The 17,977-nt window shown below is 51.2% G+C and overlaps 1 protein-coding gene across 1 annotated transcript in view; it reads left to right on the forward strand.

Annotated features, from left to right (window-relative positions):
• The window catches only part of ACTN2 (actinin alpha 2), a 72,159-nt gene that overhangs the window by 37,263 nt on the left and 16,919 nt on the right, over positions 1 to 17,977 (forward strand). Inside the window, exons 7-11 of the mRNA XM_038761139.1 lie at positions 907 to 988; positions 5,453 to 5,538; positions 12,498 to 12,590; positions 15,328 to 15,558; positions 16,644 to 16,791. Of these exons, the coding sequence (XP_038617067.1) occupies positions 907 to 988; positions 5,453 to 5,538; positions 12,498 to 12,590; positions 15,328 to 15,558; positions 16,644 to 16,791 (640 nt within the window). The remainder of the gene's footprint in view (positions 1 to 906; positions 989 to 5,452; positions 5,539 to 12,497; positions 12,591 to 15,327; positions 15,559 to 16,643; positions 16,792 to 17,977) is intronic.

Raw genomic sequence — 17,977 nt, forward strand, 5'->3', positions numbered from 1 at the left:
CTGCAAGCTCTCCAGGCAGCCCAGCCAAACTCCACTTGGCGAATTCTTGCATCCTCGGGAAATTATCCCAGGAAATTGTTTGGGCGGTTCTTCATTCATTCATTCAGTCACATTTATTGAATGCTTACTGAGTGCAGAGCACTGTACTAAGCGCTTGGAAAGTCCAATTCGGCAACAGATACAGTCCCTACCCAACAACGGGCTCACAGGTTCTTCCCTGTGGATGTTCAGACCGTCCCCCTGCCCCATGTGAGAGCCTGCACCCTAAAATCCAGGAGTTTCCCTGCATGTCATTAGCTTGTGTATGCCCTTTCCAACCTTTGGTATCTGATTCTGGAATATTTTAGCTCCAATCCATCCATCGTATTTACTGAACGCTTACTGTGTGCGGACCCCTGTACTAAACCCCACCGAGACACTGCAGTCGTATCTCCCGCTGTCCTCCAAATCTGGAGCCTGCATCCTCTCATCCCGATGGATCGGGGGAGGTGAACGGCCTCAATCACAGCGCCATAATTTGCCATTTGGGCCGGGGGGTGGGGGGCAGCGGGAGGTCTCTTTGAGAGATCTCTTGGGGTCCCTTCTTTCTAGAGAAGCAGCGTGGCTCAGTGGAAAAAGCCCGGGCTTTGGAGTCAGAGGTCACGGGTTCAAATCCCAGCTCTGCCACTTGTCAGCTGTGTGACTTTGGGCAAGTCACTTCTCTGGGCCCCAGTTCCCTCATCTATAAAATGGGGATTAAGATTGTGAGCCCCCCGTGGGACAACCTGATCACCTTGTAACCTCCCCAGCTCTTCGAACAGTGCTTTGCACATAATAAGCGCTTTAAAATGCCATTATTATTATTATTTCTGTGGAGAGAAAGCCCCGGGGGCTCCTGTAACAGCTGTTCCCTCCGTCTCCCGGCAGGATGACCCCATAGGAAACATCAATCTGGCCATGGAGATTGCCGAAAAGCACCTGGATATCCCGAAGATGCTGGATGCAGAAGGTGAGGATTTATGTTGTCTTGCCCGGTTTTAGGATGTGACACCTCTGGACCGAGGCTCTCCCAAACGGGAGGCTCTGGGTTTCGGGGCACCACAGGTGTGAGAGCGACGGCGCGGCCAAGCTCTGACTCCTCTTCGAGGAGCCCCCTCACCGTCCCCAAGCCGGGGACCACATGCGGCATCGTGGAATCCATTCCTGAGAATCCAGCGGGAAACCTCCCGGTGGTATTTATCGAGTGCTTACAGGGTGCAGAACACTGTACTAAGCGCTCGGGAGTGTCACAGTAAGAACAGAACTGGTTGTCACGTTCCCTGACCACAACAGGCTCACGTCCTAGAGCCGCTAGCAAGCAAGGCCCCAGCGCTGTCATCAAGAGAAGCAGCGTGGCTCGGTGGCAAGAGACTGGACTTGGGAGTCAGAGGCCGTGGGTTCTAATCCCGGCTCCGCCACTTGTCTCCTGCGTGACCTTGGGCGAGTCACTTCACTTTTCTGCGCCTCAGTGACCTCATCTGTAAAATGGGGGTGGAGACTGTGAGCCCCACGTGGTGGTGATACCTGATCACCTGGTATCTACCCCAGCACTTAGAACGGCGCTTGGCACATAGTAAGCGCTCAACAAATACTACTGTTAATTAATGAATTAATCAACTCCGCGGCCCAGGGTCTCGGCTTCGAAACCTCAGAACCGAGGCCGAGCCATCGTTCTCAAAGGGAGATCCCTCCCTCCCCACCTCGGCCAGTGGTCCAAAAATTGTTCTCTCCCTTCCCAGTGGTGGGTCATCAATTTCCTTTCCCTCCCACCGTGAGCCTGTTCTTTAAGCCACAATGTTCGGCACTGATTTTCCCGAAACGGGAATCCGTTTCCTCCCAGGCAGCGGACAGATGGGTGGATGGCTGGCTTTCCCACTGCCGTCCCCCTCCGGAGCGTCTCGTCCTGTTCTCTTCCCCCCCTTCCCCTCTTTCAGGCGGAGAGAGCTTGTTTTCGAACGCCCCTTTCCATCAAATCTGCTCTCTCCGGATCTGGCCGTCACCCAGGGAGAAACGGCAAAGAAACCGGCTGAGAATGAAAGGGAAATGGGAGCTCGTTGGAGCCTGAGAAAACTGTGTAAAAACCCACAACCTTGTCTCTCTCTATTTTTTTAATGGTATTTGTTAAGCGCTTTTTATGTGTCAAACCCCATTCTAAGCGCTGGGGTAGGTCTCTCTTTTTTTTAATGGTATTTGTTAAGCGCTTTTTATGTGTCAAACCCCATTCTAAGCGCTGGGGTAGGTACAAGTCAATTAGATAATAATTTTGGTATTTGTTAAGCGCTTACTATGTGCAAAGCACTGTTCTAAGCGCTGGGGAGGATACAAGGTGATTAGGTTGTCCCATGTGGGGCTCACAATCTTAATCCCCATTTTACAGGTGAGGTAGCTGAGGCCCAGAGGAGTGAAGTGACTTGCCCAAAGTCACGCAGCTGACAAGTGGTGGAGCCGTGATTTGAACCCATGACCTCTGACTCCCAAGCCCGGGCTCTTTCCACTGAGCCACGCTGTTTCTCTAATTAGATCTGACACCGTCCCTGTCCCTCAGGGGTCTCACAGTCTAAGTAGGAGGGAGAACAGGGATTTAATCCTCATTTTACAGTTGTGGGAAGGGAGGTCCAGAGAAGTGAAGTGACTTGCCCAAAGTCACACAGCTGACAAGTGGCAGAGCCGTGATTTGAACCCATGACCTCTGACCCCCGGGCTCTTTCCACTGAGCCATGCTGCTTCTCTAATTAGATCTGACACCATCCCTGTCCCTCAGGGGCCTCACAGTCTAAGTAGGAGGGAGAACGGGGATTCAATCCTCATTTTACAGTTGTGGGAAGGGAGGTCCAGAGTAGTGAAGTGACTTGCCCTAGATCACACAGCAAGCAATCGACAGAGCCGGGATTGGAACCCAGATCCTCTGGCTCCCAGGCCCGTGCTCTCGGCTCTAGGCCGTGCTGCTTCTCCCACTCTTCTCCCCTTTTCTCATCCACTTCTCTGCCCTCCTCGAGGAAATAGTTCAGCTCACACGAAAGCCCTGAAACAGGGTTCAAATCCTCCCTGCCTCTCATTTTTTTCCACTTCCCGGTGGGCTCAATGTCCCCCATCTCCCGGGCTTCCCGATCCTGGAATTTCCTTGAGTAACAGTAGGCATGTAATGAGCGCCCACTTGGTGCGATACACTGTCCTAGGCTCTTGGGACGTACAGAAGAAGGGACACATTCCCTACAACGTGTCCCTTAGAGAAGCAGCGTGGCTTTGGAGTCAGAGGTCATGGGTTCGAATGCCGACTCCTCCACATGTCTGCTGTGTGATCCTGGGCAAGTCACTTCACTTCTCTGGGCCTCAGTTACCTCATCTGTAAAATGGGGATGAAGACCGTGAGCCCCACGTGGGACCACCTGATCACCCTGTATCCTCCCCAGCGCTTAGAACAGTGCTTTGCACATAGTAAGCACTTAATACATGCCAGTTATTATTATTCTTATTATTACAAGAGGCTTCCGCTTTAACGGCGTGGAAGAGTACAAAGGTGTTAGTAGACACTGCCTGCCTTGAAGGAGTTTGCAATCTAGCAGGGGAGATGGGCAAATAAATTACAGGCAGGGGGTTAGGGGGGAACCTAGGTTCCGGAGCTCTGAAGTCTCTTCCTTCCGGCTCTTGGATCAGGAGGAAGGGCCCTGGAATTGGAAGCAGGAGACCTAAGTTCTCAACCATTTTCTGCCCTGATGCGGGGAAAAGTTGCACGTCCCCGTCTCCACGTGCCGCATCCCTGCTCTCCGACTCGCTTGTTGCACAGCAAGAGAGGCAGGGGCAGGGGCAAGAGAGGGTAGAAGTCGCGGCCCGTCCATTATTCTCGACGGGAGACTCCGTCGTGATACGGTTTGGGGCCCCATCTGGGATCCCGGGAGGGGAAAGAGCCGCCCCCTCGCCCTCTCCTCCGGGTCGTCGCGGATACGGCGGCGGTGGTCAGTGCGGCTAGACTTCTAGACTGGCAGTCTTCTAGACCGTGAGCCCACTGTTGGGTAGGGACCGTCTCTATATGTTGCCAACTTGTGCTTCCCAAGTGCTTAGTACAGTGCTTTGCACACAGTAAGCGCTCAATAAATACGATTGAATGAATGAATGCGGCACGGTGGGCGTCAGGGGCACGGGGAACCAGCTCGGAGCAGAAAACCCGAGGGAGAGGTGAGCGTTGAGAGAGCTCTGCGGTTGGGGGGAATAAGGAAGGCCTTCATGGAGGGGTCTGGAGTAGGTGGCAGCCCTGTGATAGATGCTGACGACTTTCCTCAGAAAGAGTTACAGTAGTAAACGATATTTATCGGGTGCCCACTGGGTGCAGAGTCACTGAACTGAGCGCCTGAGAAATACAAAAGACTCGTTCCCTGCCTGTGAGGGAGACCGGTTTATGTCTGGTGGGCAGTCTGCTCACTCCCCTCCTCAGCGGACCGGCTGGCTTTAATCAGTCAGTTAATCGTACTTCTTGAGCGCTTACTGTGTGCCGAGCACTGAACTAAGCGCTTGGGAGAGTAGAACAATAAACAGACATATTCCCTGCCCACAACGAGCTTCCGTAAGGTCTAGGGGGCAGCGAATGCACGTAGACATTTAGACATTTCATTTATTTAGACATTTATTTATTTACAGCGTAGAGGGCATTCATTCATTCATCCATTCAGTCGTATTTATTGAGCGCTTACTGTACTAAGCGCTTGGGAAGTACAAGTTGGCAACGTATAGGCAGGGGATAAAACATACAGTGAGGGCGAAGGGTGGTGAAGTGGTGTTTATTTCCTGAGGGCTGAGAACTGTACTGAGCGTTTGGACAAGGACGGTGGGATTAAAAGGCCCCGTCTCTGCCGTCAAAGAGCTTGCAGTCTAATGGGGAAGACCCTCGTAAATATTCATTCATTCAATCGTATTTATTGAGCACTTACTGTGTGCAGAGCACTGTACTAAGCGCTTGGGAAGTCCAAGTCGGCAACATATAGAGACGGTCCCTACCCAACAGTGGGCTCACAGTAAATATGACCTTGAGTTAGTGGGAGGAGGAGAAGGAGAAAGGGACAAGAGGGAGGGAGAGGGAAAGGCTGGGCGCGCGTTTGTCCGGAAGTGTGGCGGTGACTATCCGGCTGACAGATCTGGGCCTTCAATCGGGGAAGGCTTCCTGGAGGAGGGGGTTTATCTTGGAAGGATTTTTTCACTTTTAAACACCACGTCAGAAGGGAGTCACCAACCCCTCCAGCAAGGAGATCCACTCCGGCCCCGGGCAGCCTCAGGAAGCCCCCGCTGCCCTCCCCGGAGGAAAAACCGGCTTCGTTGTTCTTCCCTTCTCCATCCGGCTTCTCCTCTTCATCGTTTTTTTTTCTTTTCTTTTGTGTACGTGTGCGTGTGTGTGTGTGCATATGTGTGTGTGTGTGTTTTTTCTTTTCTTTCTCCTCCCCTTCAGACATTGTGAACACTCCCAAACCCGATGAACGAGCTATCATGACTTATGTCTCCTGCTTCTACCATGCTTTCGCTGGAGCGGAGCAGGTACCCGCTCACTTGGGCCGTGTGGGGTTGCTGTGCCGCTTTGAGCTGTGATCCGTGCGCGCGCTTCACGTCGGGATGGGATTGTGGTCCCGGCACGATGGTTTCGTTTGTCCCGAATCCCCAAAGGCAGTGACACCGCATTCATTCATTCATTCAATCGTATTTATTGAGCGCTTACTGTGTGCAGAGCACTGTACTAAGCGCTTGGGAAGTCCAAGCTGGCAACATAGAGAGACGGTCCCTACCCAACAGTGGGCTCACAGTCTAAAAGACCCTCGGCCCCACCTCTGTTGGAGTGACGCTTTCTCTGACTCCACCGCAAAATAAAATGGGGATTTTTTATTTGTATCTTGAGGAGAAATAAGAATCGCCCACTCCTCTGGTAATGATGATAATAATAATAATAATAATAATAATAATAATAATGGCATTTGTTAAGCGCTTACTATGTGCAGAGCACTGTTCTAAGCGCTGGGGGGGATACAAGGTGATCAAGTTGTCCCACGGGAGGCTCACAGTCTTAATCCCCATTTTACAGATGAGGGAACTGAGGCTCAGAGAAGTTAAGTGACTTGCCCAAGGTCTCACAGCAGACGTGGCGGAGTCGGGATTCGAACCCATTGATAATTAATGGCATTTATTAAGTGCTTACTATGTGCAAAGCACCGTTCTAAGCGCTGGGGAGGTTACAAGGTGATCAGGTTGTCCCATGGGGGGCTCACAGTCTTAATCCCCATTTTACAGATGAGGTCACTGGGGCCCAGAGAAGTGAAGTGACTCGCCCAGAGTCACACAGCTGACAAGCAGCAGAGCCGGGATTTGAACCCTTGACCTCTGACTCCAAAGCCCGGGCTCTTTCCACTGAGCCGCGCTACTTGCCCAAGTGCTTAGCACAGTCCTCGGCACTAAGTACTGTCCCCTGAACAGTCCACAGTAAGCAAAAGAAAAATATATTTATTAATGGCTTGGGAGAGTATAATAGAACAAGAAACAGACCTCCTCTGTAAAATGGGGATGAAGACTGTGAGCCCCACGTGGGATGACCTGATGACCTTGTATCCCCCCCAGCGCTTAGAACAGTGCTTGGCACAGAGTAAGCGCTTAACAAATGCCATCATCATTATTATCATCATCATCATCAATCGTATTTATTGAGCGCTTACTATGTGCAGAGCACTGTACTAAGCGCTTGGAAAGTACAAATTGGCAACATATAGAGACAGTCCCTACCCAACAGTGGGCTCACAGTCTAAAAGGGGGAGACAGAGAACAAAACCAAACATACTAACAAAATAAAATAAATAGAATAGATATGTAATAATAATATTATTATTATTATCATTACTCCCTGCCCACAAGGAGCTTACAGTCTAGAGGCGGAGACAGACATTATCATAAATAAACGACAGATGTGAACATAATAGTAATAATAATAATGGCATTTATTAAGCGCTTGCTATGTGCAGAGCACCGTTCTAAGCCCTGGGGAGGTTACAGGGTGATGAGGTTGTCCCACGGGGGGCTCACAGTCTTCATCCCCGTTTTCAAGATGAGGGAACCAAAGAAGTGAAGTGACTTTCCCAAAGTCACACAGCTGACAAGTGGCGGAGCCGGGATTTGAACCCATGACCTTTGACTCCAAAACCCGGGCTCCTTCCACTGAGCCCCGCTGCTTCTGGTATAAATCAGTAGTATTTATAGAGTGCTGTTGGTGTACACACAACCGTCCTGGGTGTTTGGGAGGGTACGCAAGAGTTAGTAACTCTGATCCTGGCTCTCAGAGACCTTACAGTTTGGCCAACTCTGCCCCGAATATGGGGCGGGGGGTGGCACCTAGTTTGGGCAAAGCGAGGTACTGGGCAGGGGCCGTCTCTATAAGCGCTTAGTACAGTGCTCTGCACACAGTAAGCGCTCAATAAATACGATTGAATGAATGAATGTTGCCGATTTGTACTTCCCGAGCACCTAGTACAGTGCTCTGCACACAGAAACGCTCAATAAATACGATTGAATGAATGAATCTACTCTGTGCAGGACGCTGCGCTAAGCGCTCGAGGGAGTACTCGTGAATCAGTAAACGCCGTCCCTGCCCTAGAGGAGTTTCCAATCTAGCCAGGGAGACTGACTCTGAAATCAGTCAATCAATCAGGCACTGGTATTTGTCAAGTGTCTACTGTGTGCAGAGCACTGCGCTAAGCGCTTGGGGGAATACGGTCTAACGGAGTTGGTAGGCACGGTCCCTGCCCACACCAATCAATCAATCAATCATATTTATTGAGCGCTTACTATGTGCAGAGCACTGTACTAAGCGCTTGGGAAGTACAAATTGGCAACATATAGAGAGAGTCCCTACCCAACATTGGGCTCACAGTCTAAAAGGGGGAGAAGCCAAGCTTAATAATAATAATAATAATAATAATAATGTTGGCATTTGTTAAGTGCTTACTCTGTGCAAAGCATTGTTCTAAATTCCGGGGGGGATACAAAGTGATCAGGTTGTCCCCCGTGGGGCTCACAGTCTTAATCCCCATTTTACAGATGAGGTAACTGAGGCTCAGAGAAGTGAAGCGACTTGCCCAAGGTCACGCAGCAGACATGTGGCGGAGCTAGGATTCGAACCCCTGACCTCTGACTCCAAAGCCCGGGCTCTTTCCACTGAGCCACGCTGCTTCAAGGTCTAGAGGGGAATAGTTTACAGATAGCTAAAAATCAGAAAGGAAAGGGGATATCTACAGGAGGGGGTGCTTCAGTGTTAAGCAGCGTGGCTCAGTGGAAAGAGCCCGGGCTTTGGAGTCAGAGGTCAGGGGTTCGAATCCCAGCTCTGCCAATTGTCAGCTGTGTGACTATGGTCAAGTCACTTCACTTCTCTGTGCCTCAGTTCCCTCATCTGTAAAATTGGGAATAAAACTGTGAGCCCCGCATGGGACAACCTGATCACCTTGTTACCTCTCCAGCACTTAGAACAGTGCTTTGCACATAGTAAGCGCTTAATAAATGCTATTATTATTATTATTATTACCACCACCAGAGAACAGTGCTTTGCACATACTAAGCACTTAATAAATACTAACATCATTATTATTAAGTGAGTAAAAGATGCATAAAAGTGCTATGTCCAGCCAAAAAGGAAAAAGAGAAAGATTTCACTTGCGGAAAAAAGTGGCTGCGTTTTAGGGTAAGAATACCCTGAAGGGAAGAGGTTCGAGTGACATTACGGATGTGCCCTCGTGAGCCCACTCTTCTGGACTGTGAGCCCACTGTTGGGTAGGGACCGTCTCTATATGTTGCCAACTTTTACTTCCCAAGCGCTTAGTACAGTGCTCTGCACACAGTAAGCGCTCAATAAATACGATTGAATGAATGACTTCCTGGACGTCCCCTCGTCCTGGCCTCGGTTCTTTTAACCCACTTGCCCCGAGGAGCCCAGTGGAGTGGATGGATTTTGGTGGGGCGAGCTACGGAGGGAGGGGCGGAAGAGAAAATGTTGGGAATTGTGCAGGGAGGCAGTGAGAGAGAGAGACCGGAAGAGAAGCAGCGTGGCTCAGTGGAAAGAGCCCGGGCTTTGGAGTCAGAGGTCATGGGTTCGAATCCCGGCTCCGCCACACGTCTGCTGTGTGACCTTGGACAAGTCACTTAACTTCTCTGAGCCTCAGTTCCCTCATCTGTAAAATGGGGATTACGACTGTGAGCCCCACGTGGGACAACCTGATCACCTTGTATCCCCCCCAGCGCTTAGAACAGTGCTTTGCACATAGTAAGCGCTTAACAAATGCCATCATCATCATCATCAAGACGGGACACTCACTAGCTGGGACTCGCCCAGATCTTGGCCCATGTCACTTGACCACTTTCATTAATTCATTCATTCATTCAACCGTATTTATTGAGCGCTTACTGTGTGCAGAGCACTGTACTAAGTGCTTGGGAAGTACAAGTCGGCAACATATAGAGACGGCCCCTATCCAACAACGGGCTCACAGTCTAGAAGGGGGAGACAGACAACAAAACAAAGCATGTGGACAGGTGTCAAGTTGTCAGAACAAATAGAATTAAAGCTAAATGCACTTTGCGACTCAGTTTCCCCCTTCCTAAAATGGTGTGCCAAGCGAGGCAGGAACTCAGGAAGGGAGCACCAACTCTTTCAAGCCACTTGTGTGTGGCATAGTGCTCACCAGGAAAACATTACAGAGAAGCAGCGTGGCTCAGTGGAAAGAGCCCGGGCTTTGGAGTCAGAGGTCATGGGTTCAAATCCCGGCTCCGCCACATGTCTGCTGTGTGATCTTGGGCCAGTCACTTAACTTCTCTGCGCCTCAGTTACCTCATCTGTAAAATGGGGATTAAGACTGTGAGCCCCACTTGAGACAACTTGATCCTTGTATCCCCCCCCCGGCGCTTAGAACAGTGCTTTGCACATAGTAAGCGCTTAACAAATGCCATCATTATTATTATTACTGAGCTATAGCTGGTGGAAGCCAGTCAATGGACGGTATCTGTTGAGCGCTTTCATTCATTCATTCATTCAATCGTATTTATTGAGTGCTTACTGTGTGCTGAGCGCTGTACTAAGCGCTTGGGAAGTACAAGTTGGCAACATATAGAGACGGTCCCAACCCAACAGTGGGCTCACAGTCATTCATTCATCCGTTCAATCGTTTTTATTGAGCGCTTATCGTGTGCAGAGCACTGCTCTAAGTGCTTGGGGAAGTACGATATAACAGAGTGGGTAGACACGTTCCCTGCCCTCAAGGAGCTCACAGTCTAGAGGTTGGCCCCTTCGAGAAGCCGCGGTTGTCCGGAGCGGCAGAGGCTCAGTGGCAGGAGCTGTCTCTGAGTGGTGAGGAAGAGACGTCAGATGAGCAGCACAGACAGCGTTCATAGGCTCATTCATCCATTGTCGTATTTTTTGAGCGCTTACTGTGTGCACAGCACTGTACTAAGCACTTGGGAAGCCCAAGTTGGCAACATATAGAGCCGGTCCCTACCCAACAACGGGCTCACAGTCTAGAAGGGGGAGACAGACCCCAAAACAAAACGTGTAGACAGGTGTCAAGTCATCAAAATAATAATAACGGTATTTATTAAGCGCTTACTATGTGCAAAGCACTGTTCTAAGTGCTGGGGAGGTTCCAAGGTGATCAGGTTGTCCCACGGGGGACTCACAGTTTTAATCCCCATTTTACAGATGAGGGAACTGAGGCCCAGAGAAGTGAAGTGACTTGCCCAGAGTCACGTAGCTGATAATTGGCGGAGCCGGGGGGTTGAACCCATGACCTCTGACTCCAAAGCCCGGGCTCTTTCCACTGAGCCATGCTGATTCTCTAATAAATAGAAGTAAAGCTAGATGCACATCATGAAGATGTGCATCACAGAAGCAGCGTGGCTCAGTAGAAAGAGCCTGGGCTTTGGAGTCAGAGGTCATGGGTTCAAATCCCGGCTCTGCCATTTGTCAGCTGGGTGACTTCATTTCTCTGTGCCTCAGTTACCTCATCTGTACAATGGGGATTAAGACTGTGAGCCCCGTGTGGTCCAACCTGATCACCTTGTAACCTCCCCAGTGCATAGAACAGTGCTTTGCACATAGAAAGCGCTTAATAAATGCCATTATTAAATTATTATCATTAACAAAATAAATAGAATAGTAAATATGTACAAGGCTCAATCGTTCGGGAAACAGCCTGGCCTAGGGGAAAGAGCTCGGTGCTGGGAATCAAGAGACCTGGGTTCTAGCCACCGGCCTACCGGGAACTTGGGCAATTCGCTCCACCTCTCCAGGCCTCAGTTTCTTCATCTATCAAATGGGGATAATAATACCCTCCCTCACACGGAAGTTGTGAGGACGTTTTTCTTTAATGGGATCTAAGCGCTTACGATGCGTCTGGCTCTCTACTAAGTGCTGGTAGGTACAAGCTAATAATAACAATAAAGATAGCATTTATTAAGCGCTTACTATGTGCAAAGCACTGTTCTAAGCGCTGGGGAGGTTACAAGGAGATCAGGTTGTCCCACTGGGGGCTCACAGTCTTCATCCCCATTTTCCAGATGAGGGAACTGAGGCACATAGAAGTGATGTGACTTGCCCGAAGTCAATTGGAGCCGGGATTTGAACCCATGACCCCTGACTCCAAAGCCCGGACTCTTTCCACTGAGCCACGCTGCTTGAGATTGGACAAAGTCCGTGTCGCACACGGGGCTCACGGTATTAATCCCCATTTTACAGATGAGGTAACCGGGGCACAAGGTCACCCAGCAGACGCGCGGCGGAGCCGGGATGAGAACCCAGCTCCCCTGACTCCAAGTCCCGTGCCCTTTCCGTTAGGTCACGCCGCTTTTCAGCGGGGATAGTAGATGTGAAAGCTTTTTTGGCAGAATAGAAAGGCAGGGCCCAACCCAGGGATTATTTCGACGATGAATCTGTCGTCGATCTGGAGATCAGCACTACCTTCGCCTTCCCCCCACCAACGCTCGGCATGGGACCCGGGGTTTCTCCGGGCCTTTGTCGTCACTAACTCAGCCGGCGTTTCGTGACTGTTGTTCCGGTCTAATGGCACCTTTCCCTCCCGCACCGTCCTCTGCCTGCCGTGTGACTCCGTGCGAATACCGTCGCGATAACGCGCCCCGTAGGAGCCCACTCCATAAGGACGGTGGGATTCTCGGCCTCGCTCCTCCCGGGGTCCCGAAACCGGACCCAAGACGGTGGCTCTCGGGAGTCTGTCACTGTCCCTAACTGCTTCTCACCCATCCCCGGTGCTCGTGGTGAAAAATGGGCACCTACGGGCTGCCGTGTCTCGTGGCATCCTTCGGCTAACCTCCTCGGGCCTTCGGCTAACCCACCGTGCCCCTCGGCCACTCCTGGTCTCCCCTCAAACCGCCCCGCGGCCCTCCCCCCGGCCGCCCCGGCTCCCCGGCCACGTGCGGACGGGCTGCCGAGCTCTCTCTTGTCTCTCCGTTGCGTCCTCCAGGCCGAGACGGCGGCTAACAGGATATGCAAGGTTCTGGCCGTGAACCAGGAGAACGAGCGGCTCATGGAAGAATACGAAAGACTGGCGAGTGAGGTAAACGGTGGCTGGGATAAGGCCCTGTCTGGCCACGTGGTGGGAGAAGAGCTGTTTCTTGCTTTTTGGCTTTTTTTAATGTCGTCTAAGCGCTCACTGAACTGTACTAAGCGCCGGGGTAGGTAGATATCGGTAATTTATTGACTTATCTATTTATATTAATGTCTGTCTCCCCCTCTAAACCGTGAGCTCGTTGTTGGGTAGGGACCGTCTCTATAAGTTGCCAACTTATACTTCCCAAGCGCTTAGTCCAGTGCTCCGCACACAGTAAGCGCTCAATAAATACGATGGAATGAATGAATCCCCACAGCGCATCTGTATCTATCTGTGTATATCTGTACTTTATTGATTCATCTGTTTATATTAATGTGTGTCTCCCCCTCTAGACCGTGAGCTCATTGTTGGGTAGGAACCGTCTCTATAAGTTGCCAACTCGTACTTCCCAAGTGCTTAGTCCAGTACTCCGCACACAGTAAGCACTCAATAAATACGACTGAATGAATGAATCCCCACAGCACATCTGTATCTATCTGCGTATATCTGTACTTTATTGATTTATCTGTTTATATTAATGTCTGTCTCCTCCTGTAGACCGTGAGCTCGTTGTTGGGTAGGGACCGTCTCTATAAGTTGCCAACTTGGACTTCCCAAGCGCTTAGTCCAGTGCTCCGCACACAGTAAGCGCTCAATAAATACGATTGAATGAATGAATCCCCACAGCACATCTGTATCTATCTGCGTATATCTGTACTTTATTGATTTATTTGTTTATATTAATGTCTGTCTCCTCCTGTAGACCGTGAGCTCGTTGTTGGGTAGGAACCGTCTCTATAAGTTGCCAATTTATACTTCCCAAGCGCTTAGTCCAGTGCTCCGCACACAGTAAGCGCTCAATAAATACGATTGAATGAATGAATCCCCACAGCACATATGTATCTATCTGTGTATATCTGTAATTTATTGATTTATCTGTTTATATTAATGTCTGTCTCCCCCTCTAGACCGTGAGCTCGTTGTTGGGTAGGGACCATCTCTAGATGTTGCCAGCTTGTACTTCCCAAGCGCTTAGTCCAGTGCTCCGCACACAGTAAGCGCTCAATAAATACGATTGAGTGACTGAATCCCCACAGCACATATGTATCTATCTGTGTATATCTGTAATTTATTGATTTATCTGTTTATATTAATGTCTGTCTCCCCCTCTAGACCGTGAGCTCGTTGTTGGGTAGGGACCATCTCTAGATGTTACCAACTAGTACTTCTCAAGCGCTTAGTACAGTGCTCCGCATACAGTAAGCGCTGAACAAATACGAGTGATTGAATGAATGAATGAATGAATACAAGCTCATCAGTCCGTGTCCCACATGGGGCTCAGAGTCTTAATCCCCATGTGACAGATGAGAGAACTGAGGCCACAGAGAGAGGGAAGTCATTGGCCCGAGGTCACACAGCAGACAAGTAGAGGAGTAGGGATTAGAACTCAGGTCCTTCCAACTCCCAGGCCCCGGATTCTAGCCCACTGTTGGGTAGGGACCGTGTCTGTATGTCGCCAACTTGTACTTCCCAAGCGCTTAGTACAGTGCTCTGCACACAGTAATCACTCAATAAATACAATTGATTGATTTGATCGGGTGCCTGGGCCCCGATGTGACCATCAGTTACCCACGGTCTCCTGCTGGGCTTTCAGACAATTCTTGAGCGGGAGCAGATTCCCGGCAGTTTCAGGGAGCGTCTCTAAGTACCACGGAAACATTTAGGCCTTTCTTCTTTTACAGTGGTATTTATTGAGCGCTTACTGTGTGCAGAGCACTGGACTAAGCGCTTGGGAAGTACAAGTTGGCAACATATAGAGACGGTCCCTACCCAACAAAAGGCTCACAGTCTGATCGCCAACATCAGGGCCTCCTCCGTGGGAAGGAGCCGGTCAGTACTTCAGGCCTCACTCCCCTGGACCTCTGACAAGACCTGAGAGTTTCCAGTCAGGCTTGAAGAGACCCAGTGTGGTGGCACTTTGACCCCTTGGCTCTTTGATGCCTATCTCCACTCCGTCCCCGTTCCCGCTTAAATTCACCGAAAAATTCACTGAGAAGTTGGCATTGGCGATCACGGCGTTTAAAATAAGGTTTCTTCTGTTTCCTCTGAGCGCGTGTCTTCCCCACTTTGCTCCGGTGTCCTTCTCTCGCCTCCGGGCCGGAGTTCGGTAGTTCACTTGGACAGTTTCCCACCCCTCGCCTCCGTCCAGCCCCAGGAAAGAGCTGGGTGGGGGAAAAGTCTGAGCGGCCTTGGGCCTCGGGCCTGCAGATAGTCCGTGTCTGAGATTCATTCATTCATTCAGTCAGTCGGATTTATTGAGTGCTTTCTGTGTGAAGAGCACTGTACTGATTGCTTGGGTGAGTACAATAGAACAAGAAACAGACCCATTCCCTTCCCACAGCTTGCTTACGATCTAGAGGGGAAGACGGACATTAATAGAAATAAATAGATTACAGATAAGGACCCAAGTGCTGTGGGGCTGGGAGGGGCAAGCCAGGGCAATGCAGGAGTGGGAGAAGTGGAAAGGAGGGCTTCGTCGGGGAAGGCCTCTTGGAGGAGGCGGTGGGGGTGGTCAGGGGCTACGGGAGGGAAGGACCTCTGGTCCGGACTTGGGCACCGAGGTGCCGGGGCGGGGGGGAGGGGGCGGGCCGCGGGGCTCGGCCTTTCCGAGTGTGACCGCGCCGTGCCCGGGGCGGGTGGGCAGCTCTTGGAGTGGATTCGCCGGACGATCCCCTGGCTGGAGAACCGGACCCCCGAGAAGACGATGCAGGCCATGCAGAAGAAGCTGGAGGACTTCCGTGATTACCGCCGCAAGCACAAGCCCCCTAAGGTGCAGGAGAAGTGCCAGCTGGAGATCAACTTCAACACCCTGCAGACTAAGCTCAGGATCAGCAACCGGCCCGCCTTCATGCCCTCCGAGGGCAAGATGGTCTCGGTGAGTGAGCCAGGGCCGCCCGGTGCCGCCCTCGCCCCTGATCTGGCCCACTGGCGGCTGCCAGACCCATGAGCATCTTCTCCCGTCCCGAGGACAGAACAACCCAAGTTTCCCGCTCTTCCTCCTTCCCTCTCGCCTTCCTCTCTTCTCCTTCCCACTCTCCTTCTCTCTTCTTCTCCTTCCCTTTCTCCTTTTCTCTATCTTCATCCTTTCCTCTCTCCTTCTACCTCCCTTCTCCCTTCCCTCTCTCTCGCTCCCTTATTCCTTCCCTCTCTCCCTCCGTTTTGCTTTCCCTCTCTGCCTCTTCCTCCCTCCGTCCTCCCATCTCTCCTTTCATTCATTCATTCATTCATTCAATGGTATTTACTGAGCACTTACTGTGTGCGGAGCACTGGACTAAGCGCTTGGGAGGTCCAAGTCGGCAACATATAGAGACGGTCCCTACCCAGCAATGGGCTCACAGTCTAGAAGGGGGAGACAGACGACAAAACAAAACATGTAGACAGGTGTCAGAATCATCAGAACAAGTAGAATTATAGCTATGTGCACATCATTATCAAAATTAACAAAACAAAATTTAACAAAACCAGATTTCTTTCCTCCTTCCCTGTCTTCCTGCAACTGTCCCTCTCTCCGTCTGTCTTTCCCTTTCATTTTCCTTTCCTTCCCGCTTCTTCCTTCTCTGTCCCTCTCCCTCTCTTCCCCCCCCTCTTTTATTTTCCTCTATCTCTCTCTCCCCACCTCAGCTTCTCTCTGCCCCCCCAGATGGTTGCCCTTGGACCAGCTCCCAGTCCGCTCTCGGTACCCAATCGTGCCCCCAAAATGGGGACCCGGGAGGTCACGTCTCCTCCCGCTTCTCCCCCCGCCCGCCCCACTGTTTTCTACCCAGCGACAGCCCGGTCCGGTGGGCATCCAGACCGCAGCCGGCGACAGAAAGGGGCTCAGGCGGATAAGCCCCGTCTAAGTGATCCGCTGCGGTCGTGGGGTGGGTGAAAACCCCAAGTCGTGGGCTACCTCAAAGGGGGTCTGGTGGCTCCCGGATGGGCGGAGAGGGGTCCAGAGCTTGCCCGTCCGTCTCTCCGTAGGACATCGCGGGGGCCTGGCAGAGGCTGGAGCAGGCCGAGAAGGGCTACGAGGAATGGCTGCTCAACGAGATCCGCCGGCTGGAGCGGTTGGAGCATCTGGCTGAGAAGTTCAAGCAGAAGGCCTCCACTCACGAGACCTGGGCCTACGGTCAGTCACATTCCCGCCCTGGGCCTTTCCTTCGGCGCTCACTAATGTCCGGCATTGCCCCGGCCTCTGGGAGAGATGCGAGAAAATCCCCTCGCGTCCCCATCCGGCTCAGAGGAGGAGGGAGAAGGGGGATTTCATCCCCATTTTGCGGTTGAGGAAAGGGAGAGGCTCGGAGAGCAGAAGCGGCGTGGCCTGGTGGGTAGAGCGGGAGAAGCAGTGAGGCTCAGTGGAAATAATAATAATAATAACGATGGCATTTATTAAGCGCTTACTATGTGCAAAGCCCTGTTCTAAGCGCTGGGGAGGTTACAAGGTGATCAGGTTGTCCCCCCGGGGGGGCTCACAGTCTTAACCCCCATTTTACAGATGAGGGAACTGAGGCACAGAGAAGTTAAGCGACGTGCCCAAAGTCACCCAGCTGACAATTGGCAGAGCTGGGATTTGAACCCATGACCTCTGACTCCAAAGCCCGGGCTCTTTCCACCGAGCCACGCTGCTTCTCTGTAGAGCCCGGGCTTTGGAGTCAGAGACCATGGGTTCAAATCCCGGCTCCACAAGCTATCAGCTGGGTGACTTTGGGCAAGTCACTTCACTTCTCTGTGCCTCAGTTACCCCATGGGGATTAAAACTGTGAGCCCCCGGTGGGACAACCTGATCACCTTGTAACCTCCCCAGTGCTTAGAACAGTGCTTTGCACATAGTAAGCGCTTCACAAATACCATCATTATTATTATTAGAGCACGAACCTGGGACTCGGAAAGACCTGGGTTTTAATTGCGGCTCCTCCACATGCCTGCTGTGTGACCTTGGGCAAGTCACTGCACTTCTCTGGGCCTCAGTTACCTCATCTGGAAAATAGGGATTAAGAGGGTGAGCCCCACGTGGGACACGGACTGTGTCCAACCCAATTTACTTGTATCCACCTCAGAGCTTAGTACAGTTCCTGGCACATAGTAAGCGCTTAACAAATACCTTAATAAAAATTGTTATTATTTTCTGTGCCACAGTTACCTCACCTGTAAAATGGGGATTAAGAATGTGAGCCCCTTATGGGACAGGGACTATGTTCAAGCCGATTAATTTGCTTCTACTCATCATCATCAGTCATATTTATTGAGCGCTTACTGTGTGCAGAGCACTGTACTAAGCGCTTGGGAAGTACAAATTGGCAACATATAGAGACAGT

The sequence above is a fragment of the Tachyglossus aculeatus genome, chromosome 19 (genome assembly GCF_015852505.1).
Source record: "Tachyglossus aculeatus isolate mTacAcu1 chromosome 19, mTacAcu1.pri, whole genome shotgun sequence".
NCBI lineage: Eukaryota > Metazoa > Chordata > Mammalia > Monotremata > Tachyglossidae > Tachyglossus > Tachyglossus aculeatus.